At 40.4% G+C, this 21,978-nt stretch overlaps 1 protein-coding gene across 1 annotated transcript in view; it reads right to left on the bottom strand.

Moving 5' to 3' along the window:
* Positions 1 to 21,633, bottom strand: part of MANBA (mannosidase beta) — a 50,096-nt gene extending 28,463 nt beyond the window's left edge. Inside the window, exons 1-7 of the mRNA XM_074147580.1 lie at positions 21,334 to 21,633; positions 12,350 to 12,444; positions 11,753 to 11,858; positions 9,618 to 9,788; positions 6,852 to 6,975; positions 4,276 to 4,451; positions 670 to 780 (exon numbers count right to left, since the gene is read on the bottom strand). Coding sequence (XP_074003681.1) covers positions 670 to 780; positions 4,276 to 4,451; positions 6,852 to 6,975; positions 9,618 to 9,788; positions 11,753 to 11,858; positions 12,350 to 12,444; positions 21,334 to 21,633 — 1,083 coding nt within the window. The remainder of the gene's footprint in view (positions 1 to 669; positions 781 to 4,275; positions 4,452 to 6,851; positions 6,976 to 9,617; positions 9,789 to 11,752; positions 11,859 to 12,349; positions 12,445 to 21,333) is intronic.
* Positions 21,634 to 21,978: the final 345 nt, after the last annotated feature.

Here is a 21,978-nt window from a genome sequence, read left to right as displayed (position 1 = left end):
CCCAGTCTAATTTGTATGATTTTTTTTTTAAATAGGCAACTGAAAATTACCTCTTCTAGGGTTCTTAGTAAAAACAAACATAATTATACAGCCAGTGTTACAGGAATATTTATGCAAATAATCCTGAAAATTGCTTTCATGGTCATATTTAAGATGTTACCTCTTCTTAAACATGAAGCACATCTATTGCATTCTAATAAATGTACGTTAGCTTTTTAGGAATGTGTCTACCCTACAAATTTCTTTAAAAAAATGAATTAACAAGAAAAATCTCAGTAATAAACTTTCACATAATCTCCAGATGTCTAAAAGGGTTTTTCAGTGCATAATACCAAAAAAAATCAGCATAATATATGAAGTTTAAAAGTTGGGGTTTTTTCTAAGATAGAAAACTTAAGAATTAAACACCTTTTCCTTTCTAAGGTTTCCAACTAACTGTAAGTCATCTTCCAGTCTGAATGCAAGTAAAGGCGTCCACATGAGCTAAGGCTACCAGAAAACAGGTAAACATACGTTGTGACATTAAAAAAACACTTGTTTCTCATTAACATTTTCACAGGCATATTACAATTCAGCAAAATATTTAAGAGCTCCAGATACCTGCTATGCAGAGCAAATGTCCTCAAATTAGCAGTGCAATGCCAGCTGTAATCAAGCTGAAGGGCTCACCTTTGAAGATTTCTCAATCTGGTATCCTGTCTCCATGATGAAAGTTGTTGTCATATTGTATCCAGTTTGCTTTCCATGTCCATTTGGCCACCAAGCCTCCACTGTAGAACTCTTGAACACACAAGAGAGAAAATCAGAGCAACGTGTATAAAAAGCAGCATAACATGCACCTAGGGGCTCAGACACCTTGGAGTAAATTACCACAAGTCTAATGAGTTTATGTGCCTCAGCTGAGCCACAGTAACTGGGATCTCTCCAGCTGCAGCTCTGAGGTGAAAAGTATTTACAGAGAGAAGTATGACTTCTTTCACTGATGTCCAGGCTATCACTTCATCTTGTGTCCACAATAGGCCACGAGCATGCATACACGTGCATGTCTAGCTGCTACCCCTCAGCTGAGGTATATTGACAGAACATTCCTCAAAAACTCAAATATCTGTGTCATACCCCTCCTCTCATTGACTCTTTTACCTATCACATAAAACATTCCATATTCAGAGGTGACACTTTTCAGTTGTGACTTTGGTAATAACTGAAGCAGCCAGTATGGTCACATATGTCAAACTTTTAAGTCAAATCTTAAGTTTCATTCTTTCTTGTGTTTTCTTTCAGTGTTTTCTGCTTTTTCTGTATGCTTCCTAATCACTTCATTAGTACTCCATAATTTTTTCAAATTAAAATACACCCCCCCCAGGATGACAGAAAATTTTAATTTTCTCATTTTTCTTGTCACAGAGTAATATTTATATCTTCATTCCAGCAGCCTACTTCTGCTGCTCAATCCTATTGCCAACACTTGCCAGTTGAGCGCACAACACAAAAATCGTGGAAAGCAAGCAATAATGCATGCAATCAAACAATGAAGGGATCAGCACTGAATAGACTCATGTAAGGGGTGCCTCAGTATTTTCAAATAAAAAAAGACCAGAGAGCAGCCCAACAATATATTTTGCTGCAACCATACTTTGACACAATCATGAATGTGTCTACTAACATTTTGGCTTACCCAATACAGAATTATCATAACTGCTTGTGCAGAAATACTAATCTCTGTGTTGCACAGATACAAATGGAAGCACAAAATCAGCGTGTGCCCCAACAACAAGGGAGTGTTCGCAGCCGCCTGGAGTGTCTCATTGGCCACTAATGATGTCATCCCCGTGCTCACCATTAGCTGATAAGCAAAATGCTGTCATGTTAGCAACACAGCACTTTGTGTGGCAATTGCAGGAAGACTGCTACGCATCTCGGGTGACACGCACCACTCAAACACCTACTGACTTCGCAACATGATCTGCAATAAGCTCTCAACTAGAAATAAATTTCTGGTAAGGTCTCACTATTTAACATGCACCACACAAGTCTGTCAAACGGAGTAAGAGCTCTGTTAGGCTCATCGATACATTAGAACACATTGCAGGGGTTCTCGTAAAATCAGCTGATGTGAATTCATGCAGCAAAGCCTTTTGTGTACAAAGAATAATAAAACACTGTTGCCTCTGCTCTCTGAAGGAAGTGCTTCCTCACAAACTTGCAGTCATACTCCGCTAACAGATTTCTTCTGAGTTTGGGGGTGGGGCGATTAAATAAACCAAAATCATTTTTGCAGTTTCACACTGTAGTGCCTGCTTAATGTAATCCCTGAAAAGGCTAAGCAGAGGCTAATGATTGTTTTAAATGAAACTGGGTATTTGTAATTGCTCGTGCATCTTGCATGTCAGATGACAACAGTAACAAAAATCATATGTTTGTATGCTTTTATGCTTTCATGTTAAAATAAAACAAAGCACATAAGTATGCAAGTCACTGAGTGTGCATACTAGAACATAAATACCCTGTTTGCCTTTAACAGATGCTTTTACTCCACTCAACTGACAACAGAACTTGAGAATACATGCATAATGCATTCAAACTAGGGAAACAATACAGAGTTACACAGAAATACAGAAAATCAGTACAGCCAGTAAAACATACAAAGGTTTGAGGGCAGCCCTTCAAATGTTATTAACTGCCAGAATTGTCAGAAGCCCCAAAATCCTGCCCACAGGACATCGCTCACCCACAAAGCTAACTGTGCCTTGTGAAGCAGATGGCAGCTCCTGTTACGCTGTTGGCTTCAGTGGAGAACAGCATCAGCTGCAGCTACCACTGTGCCTGCCAGGGCTCCCACCCTGCCCGCCAGCCTGGGCCTGCCACTGTCAGGTTCAGTTCTGCACAGTCAGCTCTACTAGGGCCCTGCTCTCTGAGCAAGAAGTCAAGGCAAAGTTCATGCTTCTGTTTACCACGCTGGGCTCACTGCCTAATTTGAGACATCTACCTGTTTGTCAACTAGAACAGACACACTGATTTACTTCATCTCTCAAGCCTATGTATCTTATTTACACCTGTGTGATAAAACTCAAGTTTCTAAAAAAAAATAACGCACAAACAAAGCAAATTCTATAGAAGTCAAATAACGATAGTGAATTCAGTCTGCCACCAGATAGTTTCCCAACACCCTCTGAAGGTAAACAGATTCTTTCCTCTTTCATCACTGGAGTGTATACCAATTTCATCATTTTTCATTGGAGTTCCGTCCTCATTAGAGCATCCTTTACCTTTCTAAAATTCCTCCTGAGTTTTGTCTACTCAAGGGACTAGAAGCCAACATAAGAAAGTACTAACCCACAAAATTTCCACCAACCTTACTGCCAGTTGAATTCTTTTAGGGCTCTTTTGCTTTTATTTACCTAAAAGAGTATCTACTGAGAGGTTTGAGGAATGTTTCCTCTCTTTTCTGGGAGAGCCATGCATGTTGTAGCACATTCTAGTCCCAATCAGACCAGTTAAAGCACAGGAGACAAGATACCTACTGCCCGTTAAGTGAAGTGACATAGGGTATCCCAAAGGTTATCTACCTGAGTAGCTCATTTAACAGTGGCTGCTGACAGAATCATAGAATCATAGAATGGTTGGAGTTGGAAGGGACCTTAAAGATCATCGTGTTCCAACCCCTTGCTGTGGGCAGGGACACCTCCCACTAGACCAGGTTGCTCAAAGCCCCATCCGACCTGGCTTTGAACACTTCCAGGGATGGGGCATCCACAGCTTCTCTGGGCAACCTGTTCCAGTGCCTCACCACCCTCACAGTAAAGAATTTCTTCCTAATATCTAATCTAAATCTCCCCTCGTTCAGTTTAAAACTGTTCCCGCTCACCCTGTCGCTTCATTCCCTCATAAAGAGTCCCTCCCCATCTCTCCTGTAGGCCCCCTTTAGGTACTGTGAGGCTGCTATAAGGTCTCCCTGGAGCCTTCTCTTCTCCAGGCTGAAGAGCCCCAACTCTCTCAGCCTGTCCTCATAGGTGATGATGTGATCTTTTTGTTTTGCAGTCAGGGAAAGGCTTCATTATCTTTTTGACGCTGAGCTATGTAGCACCACAGACATTCATTTTTAGAGAGGAAAAGAACTGTTCTCCTACCCTGTAAGGGGTACAGGACTGTTGTTAGAGTCAGGAACACAGTAAGAAAGGGAAGTGAGGACTAAAACCGACCTAGAGGCAGAAAGACACATTGGAAACCAGGGGAAACGTTTTGCAGTTGGCTAGGGTTCCACACACACCTCCTTACCTTGTTTACGTTTACAAGCAGCACAATGCTGCCTTCTCCAGGTTGAAGCATCACACTGAATGTTTGCTGTGTTTGCAACTTGGGAATGTTCACAGTCACAAGACCTGCAATTGGCTTGGAGCTGACTACATCAAAAATAGACTCGATTTCAAGACTCCACTGCTGAGCACTCTTTACTAAGTAAAGGGCGAGAAAAAAATGGGAATTTAGGAATTGTGTTTATATACCTATTAGTTAACATGATCTCTCATCAAAGAAACAATTAAAACACTCCACATTAAATTTAACATTTTTCAGGCTGTTTTTGAACCAGACCTACAAAGATTAATCTTGTTTAGTGCACTTGATATCTGTGTTTACATTTGCTGACTCTGAAGAGAACTACACAATATGATTTGTTTTATTTCTCTCTCTTTTTTTCATCCAAAAGTCATCCAGGGGTTTTTCAAAGTTCTGTACAAAAGTCAGAGACCATGATACCAGTCACTTCACTAGGAAGGATTTTTTTTCCCACCAACTCCCATAGACATTATATTTGCTTCTAGTCAGCACTCATATGAACGTGGTACTCTTTGGGAAAGATCGTAATCACAAGGCAGTACAATCACTTTTGTCAATGAAACAAAAACAGTATTAACAGAAAACGAGCTGAATTCATCCCAGAGTCACTAGACAAAATGAATGGAGTTATGCTGGGGATGAATTGGGCCCACTGTGTCTAGACTTGATGAACTGTAACTTTATGTCTCTTCTGCCACCGAAGTGTGGTAGAGGAAACAAGTTAATGACTTCCCTGAGATCTCTCTACAGTTACCTCAGATGGTCCTCTCCTTTACAGACCTTACTGAATAAGGCAAGCCAGAGTCCAGGGTACTCAAGATTAATGTGTAAATTTCCCATCAACTTCAGCAATTAAATTATCCATCTACAAACATAACCTGGCTAATCCTATCATTCAAATATTACAGATGAACATGTAAGCAAAAGCACATAAAACAGAAAACAAGGAAAACTAGAACTAAGACACATTTTGTATTGACAAAATACTAATCACTTTCTCTTTTCATGTATTTATTCTAGCTCTCCTTCCTCCTGGAGAGAAAGAGCTCTCTCCAAAAGCAAAAAATTACATTCAGCCCTGATGTTATTTTCACTGTCTTCTGTAGAATGAAGAGCAATGAATGTGTTCCCGAGTTTACATTACACTCAGCATTACCCAAGGGAAACCAATTTTCAGAAATGTTGAATGGGTCAAAAAACTGCCTACCCCACCTCACAAGGGTCAGCCATTATGGTGCATTTTCCCTCCCCTCCAAGGGTCACTTTTAACTGCATGAACTGTGGTGTCTAGGAACAGAAATCAAGAACAAAACAACAATGAATCTTTTACAGATTCAGTCATCACAAGGTTATGACACCAAATCTGACGAGCAATATAACTGCATAGACAGCTTAAATTCAAGTTGTTATTTTACTCTTTATTTTTCAAATGTTATTATGTTTGAATACTCATGAACTCTGGCTCCAGTTCCAAACCACTCTCTGCTGAATGAAAGAGGTTTGCTCTCTCCGCTTATCCAGAGAGCAAGACTTTACCTACCAGAAGGTGGAGTTGTGGGAATGTGGGAGGGACCAGAAAAGATTTTTACTGTAACTAAAATTTAGAGAGCACATAGAGTCTGCACTGGGGCTTTCCATGGAAATTCCAGTCACGTTAATTCTAGCTAAGACCTGCAGCTATTTCAGGAAGCTTTAAAAGCAGCCAGGGAGTGACGTCTTCCTCTTTTATTCACACACAACAACTCTATTCCCAAGGGCTGAAATTCAATCCAGTGCAGAGGGCTCACGTGTTAGCCTTTACTCCACTGAAGATGGCTCAACGGGCTGTTAAAGCAAATGAGTTGTCTACAATGGGGCATATTACTGTTCACAGAAATTTTCAACAGAAAATTAACTGCTTTTGCTCAGCTGCAATGATCTTCAGGACAAAGGAGAGGAAAATAGAAGACCGCGTCAAGGAAGGAAACCTGTTCGGTAAGTTAGGTAGCAGGAATGCGGGAGGCTATCATCTCAAATTGCAGCCTTAACAAATTGTCCTTGCATAGACTGCTTTTCACTCTCAGACTTCATGTTGTGTCCTGGAAACTCAGTGCTCTTTAAACTCTGCTCACGGTGTATTTGTCTTCCCAACACAAAACTAAATTCCCATAGCAGCTTTGCCTTTGTTTTAAATGGAGGTGAGACAAAAGTGAGATATATTTATTGTGAATCTTGGTGAAAACACGTGCTAATAAAAAAGAAATTTTTCAAAACAGGAGAACAGGGACTAACCTCAGCTATACTACATACATTTCTGCAGTTATTCGGGGATCTTCAAGCAAAAAAAGATTCTGAATTCTAACATTTTTAATCACTATTGTTTGTACTGAAATACTGTTTCAAGACCTAAATAGGTGTGCACAAAGTCACAATAAAACAATAGAACCTTTCCTAAACTGACAGTTAATTGAGCTTAACAATAAAATGGTTTGTATTCCAAAGGTGAAGCAACAATAAAACGAAGTAACACGACTTACCAAAGAAAGAAGTCAAAGAAAAGTAAATCAGGTGATAATGGTTATAGGCCTCAATCCTAACATCTTTCCAGATTCCTTGAGTGGGAAAAGAAGGGCCCCAGTCCCAACTAAATGAACACTGCTCCTGGAATACAGAATGGTTATGTTACAATTGCCTATTTTTCACACAGATGTTGATGTTGTGCCAGAAATTAAAATTATTTGCTATCCAGAAATAAAATATTGCCATGCACTGAAAGAATTTTTCCAATTTCCATAAGCCCAGAAGAGCCTACAGTATTTTTTCTCTTATTTCTTGACCAGAACTTGATCAGAACTCTGCTGTATTTTTGTATTAAAAATACAAATCTGTATTAAACATCCATGTATAGCAAAATTTTATATTAGCAAGAGAGCAGAACACCACCTAGCCCACCACTTTAAAAAAAAAATTTTAAAAAGATCAAAAAACCAAGCCACCATGTTACTCTCAATTCAGCTCTGAACTATCTTAGTTTGTAATGTCGGTATTTAATCGTATACCTAAAAGACAAAGTAAGCAGGAAACTGATTGTTACAAATGTTAAAGAATTCTAAAAGAACAATATCAAATTAAAAATCATGGGTATATCTGAAATATGTTATCCCCTGTTTTTTGTTATAACACTACAGATTAGTACAAGGAAAGAGGCGCATATGTCTGGTGCATTTGTGTAGTTCAGTCATGTTCACTGTCTCCCCGTTTTATGGTTCTCTTATACAAAAACAATGGGAACAAAAACATGGTTGAGAAACAGCTTAGTTCTGGTTCTAACATCAGAATAACTGTCAGAATTATAAAATGCTGGTCAGGCACAGAAGTACCTACACTGCTTTCTATTTAGCTGTTTTCAAACCTGGTCAGACCTCTAGTTAACAAATCCCTTGAAGACACCTATTCAGCTGCCCTCCAAGCTTCACACAGCGCCAGCTCCCAAAGCAAATACAATAGATCTCCTTAAAGTCTTGTACAGTGACCTACAGTTCTAAATTTAGAGACTAAGAACTTACAGCCGAGGCATACTAATTTTGGCAAACCACATTGCACAAGTCTGGCCTATCCCTTGCATTGCTGGAGTCAGCCTGCCTGCCTATCAAATTGCAAAAGAGCCTTCCAGGAAGCAAGCACTGTACCTATTTCAAGTGTAAAAACGGGGACAACACATTCTTAGAAAACAAGTCAGATTGAAAGTAATTTTCCCTTTATAAAAAATAAACAAATGAATCACTGACAGATCGTCAGGTTTCACTAATAATATTGCAGAGGCTGCTATCAGAAATAGTATCGTTTGTACCACTGGAGTACATTGCCAGTGAAAGGCTTGCGTTCTGCCGCAAAATCGTATTAAGATTTAGATGTGTTTACTGCACTTAATAGTGAGCCTCAAATGTGAAACGGCTCTCCATTACTTTAACATGGTAAGCAGCCAGCTTCCTTTAGCAATGTCCCGGTATGTTTACTTTTAAATGTGACATCGCTGCTGTTGTTGCTGTATACTTGGAACTAAAAATATTTCTGAAAATGTCTGGAGCAGCTTCTAAGTACAGTTAAACAACTCCTTTGAGGAAAAGCACTAAGGTACTTTCTTACAAATTTAAAGGTGTAGTTCAGTAAAGCATAAAATTATTCCTGGCCATTTTTGCTCTATAAATAGGTTTACAGCTGTTTAAGCGCCTTCTTCCTTCCAAGCTCCTCCCTGCACTGATTTCTAAGAAACACAGTGGACTCAGAAGAAATAATTAACTTTCTAAAATGTACTGAAAAGAAAAGTAGCAGCAAGTAGTAATAAAGACAACATCTTAATCCTGAAGGATCTTCCCAGGAAAAACTAGAGTCCATCTTTCCATTAACAAATTTTAAAGGAAATCACATCCAGGTTTAGATTTACAGGATTCAAGTCACTTTTTTTGAGAGAGACTCTAGAAAGACTTTACTGAAAAGATCAAAAAATATTAACAAGAAAGGTATTTAAGTGGAGACAAACATGCAAAAACACCCAAAGAGGGACACTCCAAAATAAGATCACCTACTCATTGTCTCTAGTTGCTCCAAAGCTATCAGAAATATATGAGATGCTACTCAAATGATAGTTTGCCTTGAGTAAGTTTTAACAGCGATGAAGTCATGTCTTAAATCAGAGTTTCTGAGCTTCATTCATTGTGCATTACATTGTTATTTTCACTGAATATGTACTTATAAGTCATACTTCATAACACTGTAATAAGATGAGAACAGGTCCTCTGTTAGATAACACTTCTCGGGACATAGCAGAGCTGCCCAGTATAAATAGCACAGCACATGAGCAGTAGCAAACACCCACAAAGCTGCTTGGCTGAGATTTTTTACAGCCTTGGCGATATACATTGATATTTGCAACAGTGAACTCTATTGTCAGCACACATTGCTAAACCCACCCAGTGGATCAAAAAATAATGATTACACATTTCCCAATGCTATCCTGCTCTCTTAGCAGCAAGTCTCCTTCCTGACTCCTTGATGAAAACAGCCTTTTAAACATTCTTATCACCTACATATGAAGTCTGGCATTCTTATGCCTCTTGTATTATCGACATGTTAGATTACAGGTTTCCGGGGGAGGGGGGGGAACAGGAGGAGGAAGCTGCAATGAAAAATATGCCCTACTTATAAAATGACATTGCAGGTTTCAGAATACATCTGTAAGGACAGCACGTGGTGCATTTCCTCTTTCCAAGCCTGAAGCCAGAAACAGACAATTCTGTCCTTACCTTTCTGATGAAATTAGCATGGCACTCTCCTTTCTGCACAGGTGGAGGGCATGCCGGGGGGATGCTGTATGCTTTGTGACATCTGCTCTGCTCTGCAGCATATGAAATGGCTGATAAGAAACGGACTTCAACAAAGTTGACCTCCTTGATCACGCTGGTAATATCAAAGCTCTAGGTCAAGAAAACAGAACAAAATCATTACAGCGCTGACATTTATTTATGAGATTTATAATCACTGTTACATTGGGATTTTAATACCATATTCCATATATGGAATGGTACCAATGGTACCATAATACTATTATTCAAAGGCATTTGAACTACAGTCACAACAGGGTCTGGTTTTGAAGAAAAGGAAAAGCTACTTCTTAAGCTACAAAAACAAAATACACAGTAACATTCCACATACAAGGAGATGTTTCTGGGTAAACCACTTTCCCCATACTGAGCTCCCATCACAGGCTGCAGCACTCTGCCTGCACACAGAAGTGTCTGAAGGATAAGGATGGCAAGAGAATATTTACCCTCCTTCCTCGCTCAGAGCTCACCTGCATCTTTAGAAAGACACCTTGTTCCAACTCAGAAAGCTGATCTATACAGGAGTCCTTCCAACTCACACTGTGCTACCAGCTTATCTACCGCAAAGCACTGAGTTACCGTTTCCGTGAATGCTACAAAGCTGTATTTCATGTCACCTGCACTCTCATCTCCAAAATGTAGATACACATTCTATGCCAGCACCAAATCAAGCATTTGGGGGCTTCCTCACTGGTTCACAGAACCCCCTTCAGTGTGGAAGGATAAATGTTCAGTTTCAGAATTATCCTGTGCTATCAAGATAGTATGCTTCCAATGGCTAATATCCAGTTTTTCTTCATAGCGTTCATTTGTGAAAAGCCAAGTCTTGGCAATTTTTTCTAACTTGTAAGCAGCCCAGCTAACATGGCTTACGTCTGTAGCATACGGCAGAAAATTACAAAGTAAATAGCATCCCCCATACAGAGCCTTCACAGAGTCCTTCCTGCAGACATAATTGTCATGTGGAACAGGTGAACAAAGCAGAAGCCTGGGTCACGGTAATCCTAGACTCAATCTAATACAGTTCACTCTGGTTTTACAGTGAAGGACATTTCATGAACTGTTACAATCTGAGACAGAATGAAGTTGCAGAAATAAGGGCAAAATAATATCACTTCCCAATTCTACAGAGTTTGCTACTGGCAATCCTCTAGGTACTCTCCAAAGAGTAAATGATAACAATTTCATAAAAGATCTGTGAAATTTCTTATTTTACAGATGGCAAAACTAAGTCACAGAGAAACTAAGTGATTTGTCCCGGGTCACACAGACCTAGGTGGCAGAATCTAGCCCTCATGTCTCAGGCCAGTACCTCTGCAATAAAGCCTGCCAGAATGGTAGATGCTGAGAGATGAAGACACCAGATTTCCTTTGTAATTCAGTTATTCCACTAACATTCTTCCTATAACTTTTCCTTTTTCGATTCTTTTAAGATAATTATTATTATAGCATTATTACTTATGCTAATACACAGAATAATTTTATATTTTAAAGCTATAAAATTAGTTTGAATGCTTTTGCCGCTCAACAGTATTCCATGATGATTACTCTCATTCTGACGCAGGCTAAGCCCAAAACCACAAGATAATGTTATCAAAAGCCCAATATTAAAAATCAAAAGCCCTAGATAAAAAAGTGGAAACACAAAGGCTTTGCAACATGTGAATTTTCATTTCAGTATTCACATGTAAACCATTCTAATACCAATTAGTAAGCAGATTTACAGCTAATATAACAGATTTAAGCTTACGTTTTCTTGGAGCTCTGACAGATCCCAAGAAGCAGGACTTATATTATTAGCTGAACTGATCCTCTTGCATGGGTCTACTCATTTAGAACCAGACACACTCACCTCTAGATCTGACCCTGCTGCTACTGAAAAGGTAAGTACACTTCTCTTTCTAATAGTTATCTGATTACACAGGCAGTCCTCAGGTCAACACTTTCTGTGACCAAAGACCTATTTTTATGTGTACTTGAATGCACTGGAAGTGCTCAGCACAAAAGGGCTTCGAAGAAAAAACAGAAGCACCTTCAGAAATAAACACATTACTTACGTATCTGTTGAACATGTTGTCTGTTCTCCCAAGAGTGATATTGTTGATCAGGATCTGTGCTACTGTATCTACTCCCTCGAAAACCAAATTCACTTTCTGCCACTTTCTACAGAGGATAACACGCATAAAAAAACCTGTTAAAATACCTAGAGTTAACAACACAGGGCTGACAGACAATATAAAAATCTGTCACCGCTATCTTTAGCAGCAGTTGTCTCAACTACCTTAAAAAATGTTTCACTTAGTGTGGCTACATAATATCTTTAAATAGTCAAATTAAGGTGACAGCTGACGTGGCTCAAGTCTGCAACACAGCATGTTCACATACCCACCGGCTATCACCTGGGCTAGCTTCCCATTAGCCTAAGTATTATCCATCCTTAGTTGGCAATTCATAAGTAATTTTTAACAAATAAAAAAAAATGGAAAAAGCAACTACTGAAGCGTTCTTTAGCAACAGCTTTGTAGCTGCACATTATTGTATAATTTGTTTTATTAGATACAAAAGTATCAAGCAAATTTTAAACTAATGCATTAACTAGCAATTCTGCATGAAAGATGGCACAGAACTATTTTACACATAACTTTACTGCATACCTGACATCAAAAGGAGTTTTGAATGTCCTGCTGTAAGTCCAGTTATCCAGTGAGATCCATCTGTACATCACATCATTAAATCTATAGTATGGATCCTAATAATAGACCAAGAAAAATAAAATTACAAGACTTATTTAGTAAAATGGCTACTACATGAAATGCATCATAATATCCATTAGATGAGCACTTCTTATTTCAGACAGTCTGCAAATGAAAAATCCACCTTACTTAGTTCATCCTGATATTCCTTTTCACCTTTGAAATAATTTGTGAAAACAAAGCTTGGCAATATTTGACTTCACTTGTATAGGTCAAAACCTGTTTGTTATAATCATTCATACTCAAACTAGAAGGAGCAGGATTTTTTTTTACATAAGAAGTGACTGGGCTGGAAATAAAAAAAAAAAAAACAAGACAGTTTGTGACTTAATGAGAGGAACAGAAACGTGATAACCCTCATAATGACAGAGAAAGTAAGACTAATAGGATTTTAAGAGGCAAAGAAACAACATTTTAGGCCTCTAGGGACAGCAGTGAACAAATCTCTACAGTTTAAAATAATTGCAAATACTCCACTTGTTTCTTGTCAACTAGTCTTGATGTGGAAAGGCTAAATGAAATTGTTATATTTAGAGGGAGGAAGAAGGAAAAGAAAGAGAAGCAACACATTTTGGTTTGTTCTATAAAATTAAATGACCACTTTTGAGAATAATGTTGCATTTACACTGAACATGTTCTTTTCCCTGTAGTCACACTACCTGGGAACAATAAAGGCACAGTTGGTCTCAGATATGTCCTTGACCTTTTTGGCTTCATGCTGTATTTATTACCTTATGGTGGGTCACAACATTCCTCACCTAGGCTGAAGGAATCAGTTATGTGGACCTGACAACCCACCGTGTTGCACCTCATACGAAGGCAGCAGAAAGGTATGTTGTTACATCCCCATGTCAGACAGTTCAGAGTGCAGGTACCCAGGTCAGTGACTGATAGCTCAATTCAATCCTCTTCAGCAGCTGCACAGCTGAGCTGCTTTCCCAAAACAAAGACCAATCTCTTCTGGACTACATGACTCAAACCCAGCTAAGACACAGTGTAGCTGCATTAAGGTTCTCTTTGATACGAGTCTTCTACAGTACCAGCACAGCTAACTATTTGCCCTGAATATCCAGATTCACACTGAAGAAAATCTGCCTATCTTTTTTTTTCCTTCTTGCTGAAGCTAAATTTTTCTCCCCATTTCAGGAGTCAGTATAGATACTAATGACACTTCTGGATTTGAAATCTTCTGAAAAACATTGTTCCATATCTCATATTTGTTTTACAACTAATAGAGTCAGGCTCTGTAGTATAAACATAAGCTATTTACATAGCAGAGCAAAATCATAACATCTAAGTGACTGTCCTCAGCAGCATAATCTCTTCTGGAGTCCCACAGCGATATAAACATTATTCCTTGAGCTCACACAGAGGGAAAGTTGTCACCTCGCCTCTACATGCTGTGTTCAATCAATCAAATTTGTTACTACAAGGGAGTAGAGTCAAGAAGGAAAAGTCTTGTTACTTCAGAAAAACTGTGACCTCTGGATTGGTACTGCAGTGTATTCTCTAGAAGTTAAGTCATCGTGAGTTTACTAGAACAATTACTGAATTTTAAGATACCCATACCATCACTTTCATATGAAAAATGCTTGGGGGAGATATCTCAGACTTTTATTATGATGCAAAATTTAAGGCTAATAAACGCATATGAAAATGCAAAATTTAGGCTCGTAAAAGAAACTCCGTTAAGACTACTGTATCGAGACAACAAAAGGCAAATGTCAGAGACCATGAAAGCCCAGAATATGCCCTTAAAAAGGATTTTTTAACAACTGTTTTGTTTTAACATTATTTACTATTTTATTTTAGGTTATCCTTTGGAAAAGATGTATTTTAAATTTCTATCATTGCCACTTGTATGTGTGAAGTACTTAACAAAAGGCCTTAAGATGCAAGTTGTAAATGCACTAGCAAGAGCAGACTGTGAAGTCAAACCCAATTTGTTTACCGGTCAAACAATCGACATCAGTTCCTCATCAAAGATCAAGACCCTGAATAAAAGAAACCTGCACTATTTCTCCACGAAAGCAGGGATACGGAGATGTTAATGATGACCTGATGTCTGGAGAACACAAAACTGGTTGTCTAGCAGCAGAGAGAAATGTAAGAATGTTTCATCAGATGCAGAAATTACATCATCAGATGGGCTCTTACAGCAGTTTACAAACAGAGCTGCTTGTTTAAATCTCCTCAGAGCATACTGCTGATTCTTTTTCCTGAAGGGGCTTTCTTCTTCTGTATTAGTCTAAAGCCTTCAAGCTTCAAGATATGCAGACTGCTAAAATATGTGTCTTAGAAGGTGTTAATTAGCCCCTTCTGGCATGAAGGCATACTGTTTCTTCCTTACAGGCATCCACCTTTTCAGAATGGCTGGGAAGCATCTAGTTCTGTGTACCTTTATATAAAATTAGTAGCTTACTGATATCATTGCTAAAGAACTAGTAAACCAGCTCATATATCACTGCTAAATGCTGCTAAATGCTAATACTGCATTTAGGTATTTTAAGCATGACAAATACTGCTTGTTGTAAAATCAGTCATGTGGCAATGTGAAAGCAATGCTTTTAAAGCAGTTCTCAAGGTTCAGGAAAAACTCATGACCACAACAAGTCCTGTAAGAAAGGAGAATGACTTCTCCAATACACTGGCGAGATTATTGACTTTTTCATTACTAACTGCAACTGTTTTGAGTGCCTATAGAAGTAAAATTATTTGGATTTATCTGAAACAGAATTTCATCCCATATTAAATCAGCTCACATTAAAACCTTTGTTTATTTCAGATAACTGGATGAAAAAAGACGCATTTAAAACTCTTAAGGGCACTGGGAGAATTTGAAAGATGGTAGGAAATAGACTGTACATGTATTAAATATACTTCACATTCATTAGCTCAACGTGTTCCTGGAAGCAAGTCATAAAGTGGTGGAGTCAACTACAGCTATTTTTAGATCCCACCAAACATGACAGCCTTGCATTTTCCGGCTCCCTGCAATTTGGAGGAAAATTCTGAACCGCTCAAGCTCCCTGCCTGTTTGTTCTCTGCTCCCAATTTCAATGTTGTAAGCAAGCAGCAAATCACCTGCTAAAACGCGGTAAAAAGCCCTGCTACAGAGTATCAAAAGCAAGCAATTTCCAGTTCAGTAACAGGACATCAGCAGGACTTCAAAAACCCTGGCAGCGCTAAACTGAAGACCCTACCAAGTGGCTAGATGAAAACTCCTCCTTGCAATGATTTTACGGGGATATTGAAAAGCTACATTCATATAAGCTAAGGGCTTCTCCTGTTAAGCAGGAAATGGATGAGACATGAATGCATCAGAAGAGAAGGTCAAAGCCCAAGTGAGCACGTTGTGCCAGGCACGCTCTGGCCCCATGAAGGGCCAGCCTCAGGCCCCCGCGCAACCGGGACTCCAGGGGAGCGTGGCACAAACACCTGAATGACACAGGGTCTGCTGGATCCAGGCAGAAGATCAGCGTGTATGAAAATGAAATGTAATAAAGGGAACAAAAACCAGACTCCTTTGCCTTATCCTACTTTTGTTACAATCTAATTTGAAACTGCCTTGCATGCTCTTCTCTCATAAATCAACTCTGCTGATATTTGATAATGTACAGTATAAGAAAATCCTGCTGATGTAACAGATTACCAAAACAAAACTTGCAAGTGATGTTTCATGATTTACAGTTTAATAACTTTGCTGGTGCCAACTTTAGACTGGAAGCTAAATAGTTAAGATACCTATATCCACACACTTCTTGCTATCTCAAGTGATAGAAGTGATAGAAGGGACATTTATATAATTCTCAGGAAGCCCATTTTCACATATTTACAGCTTGAAGTCAAGCTGAACAACGAACAGTAGTGATGAATGGATCGTATTCTTGGAATGTGAGTTCTGGAAGTTCATCCTAATGTAATTCATTTTCAGTAGTTACTCTAACAAAACAGTAAACTGAATGTCACTTTATGCTCAAGATGTGTTACAGGTGAACACTGAGCCAAATACTACTAAAGAGTTAATTAACAAGATATTAATACCCACTGCTTAATATTCTTTGAATACTCTGCTGTATTTAACAGGCTACTATAACTTTTATCTACTTGAACTTCATAAGCTTTCCAAAGATAAACTTGAGTGCACTTTAATATTTATCCTAAGTTTCAATAAGGCTTTTGAATGCTTCCACATATGTTCACATAACTCAGCAGAGCACGTATGTTTTAATGGAAAATAATATATTTATATTAATCAACTATTTGATCAATGAATGCCATTTAACCTGTTAGAACCATAAAATACCAAAGGCAATTGTTACCTGGCTTGCCCTGAAAAATCTAAGTTAGGATGAAGTGTCAGAAAATACACAACAGCATATTTTATACAAATGCAGAACAAGCTACAAAAAATATACACTACAGAACTGCAGAAATCTCACTTGAAATACATAAGCTTCTGTCTCTTCTAATATATTTTAATATTCAAGCATGGGCAAGACCACTGTAAACTTCTGTGTCAAGTGCATGCCCTTGTTGTATAATGGGGAAGAAACTGCAGTGGTATCCAGCCCCCTATATTAGCATCACAGTTGCAGACTCCCCATAATAGTTCTTTACAAATCAAAGTGACAGCTAATAAGACAAAACAGCCTTTCTGTGTGAATGCAAACCGCTGGCAGATGAGAAAATCCAGCTACAATAGTCAGATTCATCAGAACCGAAATTTTATAGGAGTCACCTGCCAGCAGAAATGGCATCATGCAGTATTTGGACAGTACATGCTAGAGGACGACTGCTTCTAGCACAAAGATTTAATGCACAAGTTACCTGCTGATATATATTGCTTATCAGAACGGTGTCTGAAAGAAAATACTACGCTGACAGTAGTTAAAAACTAAATCTTCAGACAAACTGGTTTCTGCAAATCTTCTTTTTCCAGAGGTGTAGGGTTAGCAATAGATTCGCTGCAAGTTTGTAAAATGTCTGCGCTTATAACCAAGCTTTGCACTAACTTTATTCAAGTGACTATTACCCTTGTTTATGTGCATTTCTCGTGTCTTTTTTAAATTTTACATGTAAATAGTAGTAAGAACTACGGAGTCCTCATGAAACGTTATTAAAAAAACCCAACTGACCACATGTTATGATGCTACCTCTGGCCCTTAGAGGGCCTTTTATCATAGTTAATCCAGCATTTGAACTATGTTGGTTGAACACGGAAGAAAATAATACTTCAATAGGAAACTCAAAAGTATCTTCTCCAAGAGCATTTTCTAAGAGACGTGCATTTGGTGCATTCAGAAAGGTGTGTTCATCCAATGTATATTTCATAAGCCAAAGAGTAAAGACATCTCTAGAATGAATGCGAAGAGGATCCAGAGAGATGAGTAACGAACCCTCAGTGTCAGAGAGGTATCTTGCACTTCAAACGTACAGCCCGCACAGCAGATTAAAGTAAGGCTACAGACATGCAATCAGCTAGAGCATTCATGAGCAAATACAGTTTGCGCATCGACCTAAATTTGAAATGAACCACACACTGATAAATAAGTTGCTTGCAGCCTGCTTTTGCAATCTAAGCCACATTTTGCAGGCTTACTATCCGGCAGTTTATTCTTGCTGCCCTCCTCCCCCTCATTTGTGAGATGCCCACTAAGCTACACCATTAGAGTAGGCCCTCCCAAATTTTGTTTTAAATTTCTGTTTTGGGTGCTAACCCGTGAAAAATTCCCAAGAATACAGAAGCAAAGGATGCAGTGCTATTTGTCGTTTGCAAACCACATAGAAAAAGAGTGCATAGAACTCACTAGGTCGCTGAACATATGGGTCTTGCTATCCAGGATAATTTAGTTCCCACTAGCTTTGTTCTCCTATTTCCTGGTACAGCTTTTCAGACCAATTTTTGCTTTTGATTACATGCAGTAAGCTTTCGGATTGCCGGTCTAGTGGCATTTTCAATAGGATGAATAAAAATCCTACACTCCATGGCAAAGAGCAAAAGGAGCAAATGAAAAAATTACTCAAGATCAACACTTTTGTATTTAGGCAACTATAACAAAACTCCTAATTCTACACTTGACACAATCCCAAAAAGGGCTGATTTCCAGAGATAACGAGCACTGAAGAAATGGGCAACCAGTGCTCTATGCCTCTCAAATTCAAGCTGTATGCATGCTTTTCTATAAATAGGAATATAAGAATACAATTTTAAGCAGCTGCATTTGAAAACATTTGGTCATAAGCATTTTCACCACAATGAAGAAACCTCAGGACAAACCGCTGAGCCACACTTTGCAGCATGAAGCCCTTCACTGCAATAAAGAATTATGTCACTGACTCACTCCAAACAACCCAGGTTTGCTGCTTTGCAGAATGCTACAACTATGATGGCAAGGATTGCTTACATTTAACACTACCTGTGACAGATTTGAAATCTGCTAAGGCTGATCCCGTATTTTGGTATTCTCTCCGTTTTGTCTTTTAAACAAGAAATGTGATTTTAATTTTAAAACAATTTAGCTATCCTGGTGCAAATATTTGTGTGAACACTTCTTTCTGTAAACTGGGCTTTGCTAAAGGGAGTAAGAATGGGTTTAAATTGACCTTAAGTTACCTGTACACACCTATACATAGAAACAAGTTAGCTCATCCTGAGCTTAGAACTAGCCACACACTGGGTGGGTCCAGTCCAGAGGACAAGCAACCACACTAGTGAAGTATTTTGGTTAACTCGGCTTCTCGCAGAGCGGGCTAATTCTAACACCACCAACTTAGCAACAGTTTCCAGGCCACAGCAGGTTCATACCCAGCCATATCAACACGTGTTTGGAGCAAGTTCATACTTGTATTAACACAAACATGTTCTAAGCGTCCACAACCAGCCATCATAGATTTAATTAGCCAAGCACCCATGTACTTATTAGCAAGACCCATGCTGCTGGCCAGCAGGCTGACTAAGCTTTCATGCCTCTGTGCAGGCTTGGGATTCTGCCCAGGCACATGAGAGTTCACAATCACAGCCTCATTTTCAAATATCATACTGCTGCTTAAGAAGACTAAAATTACAAGTCAGTTTACAGCAATGCAGCTAAATTAGCGATCACATTTTCTCACTTTGTAAGAGTACTTAATGTGAGTAGTTAAATGTGAGTCTCTCACTACGTCATTATCTTGCGTGAGTCAGTGCATTGGTCACAGTTTCTCCTGAATGATTATTAACACTTCTTATAGCAACATCTCCCAGCACAGCTGAAGAGCTGAGATGTTCAGTTTCTTATGCACTTTTCCATGACAGAAACTGGCACAGTTCTCTTCACTGATCCTCCATATGTAGTCCACCTGCCCACTGCACTCTTAAAAACTTTAGAATAGCCATTTTAAAACCTTAATTGTGTATGTTCAAAATGTCATGTGACTTAGCACACAGATGTTGAAACAGCAGACCCTCATGGCCCTGCTTATCCCTTCTTAGTGTATTTACTTTTCCAATGTTGACTATTGCTTTTATCTGCCAATGACACTCTTTGGAATCTATTATTAGTACTGGGATTCCCAACCTACGCCAACACAGAAAAATGCTAAAATTATCCTGCCTGAAGTGGCGCCACTTTCTCCTTATACCTAACTTTAGTCAGAGCAGAGCAGTATAATAATCTCAAGAATAAAAATTAAAGAACAGAAAGTACAAAATGCATGCATCCAGAATGTTTCTTAAATAAACGCTATTCAAATGCAACATTGGGCCCACAAAAAATACGATCTATAGATTTGTCTGATATATTCAGACAATATGTGTCAGTACTTCACATTTTCTAGTACAGAAGAGTAGTTATCAGTTTTACAGATGATTTTGTTAACTTCTCTATGTTTTATTTCTTTTCCTTGTTCCAGGTACACATTTAACTTTTCCTTTTAAAAAGGCATCTTATTTTAACAACGACCCAGTTAGTGCCGTTTCTTGTCAGGTCTGAGCGACAAGCAGCTTAGGCTGGTATCAGGGTACTTTGTTGTTACCAATCTACAGGTACAGTTTTGATCACTTGTCCCAGAAAGTGGTCACTATGTTTTCATAAATCTAAAAACTAAAAGAGGCAAACAGAAGCAGCAAAGCTTCGTAACAGTGTTAAGGCAGGAACCAGTCTTTTGAAACAGTTTTATACTCATGTTTCAGAATATACTTCCCTTTGGCAGCATGGGACTATACAATCTCCACTGTTCTAATGTGCTCTTCAAGTGTTAAAAGGGATTTTTAATGGACTGAAATGCCTGAAATCTCTAGACGTCTTGCATCAAGTCAAACTTCAGTGGAGTGGTTTCAGCTTTTCATTCTTTGGAGGTAATATTGTAGGTAAACATGACTTACATGCTGTGATGATATTGTAGATACCTGGTGTCAACACCTTGGTTCCGTGTCAAAACCACAGAATCTCACACGCCGCACAGCACAGGCTTGCAGTTGTATCCCTGGCCCTATTTGGGACTGCTTTGCCGTGAGGATACTGCAGCCACCAAACCTTTTGCCATTCGAGGGGTTAAGGGAAACCAAGTCTGGCTGCTGCACCAGCAATACTAGGAAAATCCGCAGCGGTTGAAGCAGCAGCTCCCGGGACAGCGCGGTGTTTTGGGGGCGGGGGAGAGGGCTGCCTCTAACCATGTTTCTGGAGATCTCACACGGGGGGCTGTTTTTTTTTTCCCCTTTGTGGCAGGCTGCCCGCTTCGCAGCGGCACGGGGAGGGGTGCGAGGCTTCTCCTCGGGTGCCACCAGACCGCAGCACCCAGCCTGGCTCGGACCCCGGCACGGCCGGACACGGCCCCACCGCCGGGGCGCCGCCGAGGGCGAGGGGGAGGCCGGGTGAGGTGTGAGGCGCGGCTGCCTACCGTACCTGGATGAGGCCCCGGCGGTGCAGGGCGGTGTGGACGCAGCCCGGCACCTCCCCTCGGAGCACCACCGAGCCGTTCCCGTTGCCCAGCCGCCAGCTTCCCCGCAGGCTGTGCACCTCCGGGCCGCCCGCGGCCGAGGCGCCGGCCCGGCCCGCAGCCGCCACCAGCAGCAACAACAGCGCGGCGGCTCGGCCCATGGCGGCGTCCGCCCACCCCCCAGACAGCCGGCATGGCCGCCGGTAGGAGCGAGCGGGCCGCCCGGCTGGAGAGGCGGCCCCGCGCCGCGGCCGCCTCACCGCCATGGCCCGCGGAGACGCTGCTGCGGGACGACGGACGGACCGCTTGGTGGTGGTGGGGTAACCGTTCCCTGCCGCCGCCTGGCCACGTCCTCGGAGGGCTGGGGCGGCGCTTGGGGCCGTTGGGGGGGGGGGGGGCACGGCGGGCGCGCGCCTCCTCCCGCCGGCCGTTAACGGCTCCTCAGGGCTTGGGAGGCCGCTCAACCGCCTCGCTGTGGGAGGGGAAGGGAAGATGGCGCTGCTAAGGTCGAGGCGGCGCGGCCCCTGGGAGGATTTCCAGTCAGGTGGAGAACGGCTTTTCCCGGCCTGGGGCGTCCCTGACAGCAAGCGAGGGTCGCCGGCCGCTTCCCC

Source organism: Numenius arquata, chromosome 5, assembly GCF_964106895.1.
Source record: "Numenius arquata chromosome 5, bNumArq3.hap1.1, whole genome shotgun sequence".
Lineage (NCBI taxonomy): Eukaryota > Metazoa > Chordata > Aves > Charadriiformes > Scolopacidae > Numenius > Numenius arquata.
The sequence above is the reverse complement of the archived record's forward strand: the minus strand, read 5'-3'. Positions and strand labels throughout refer to the sequence as shown.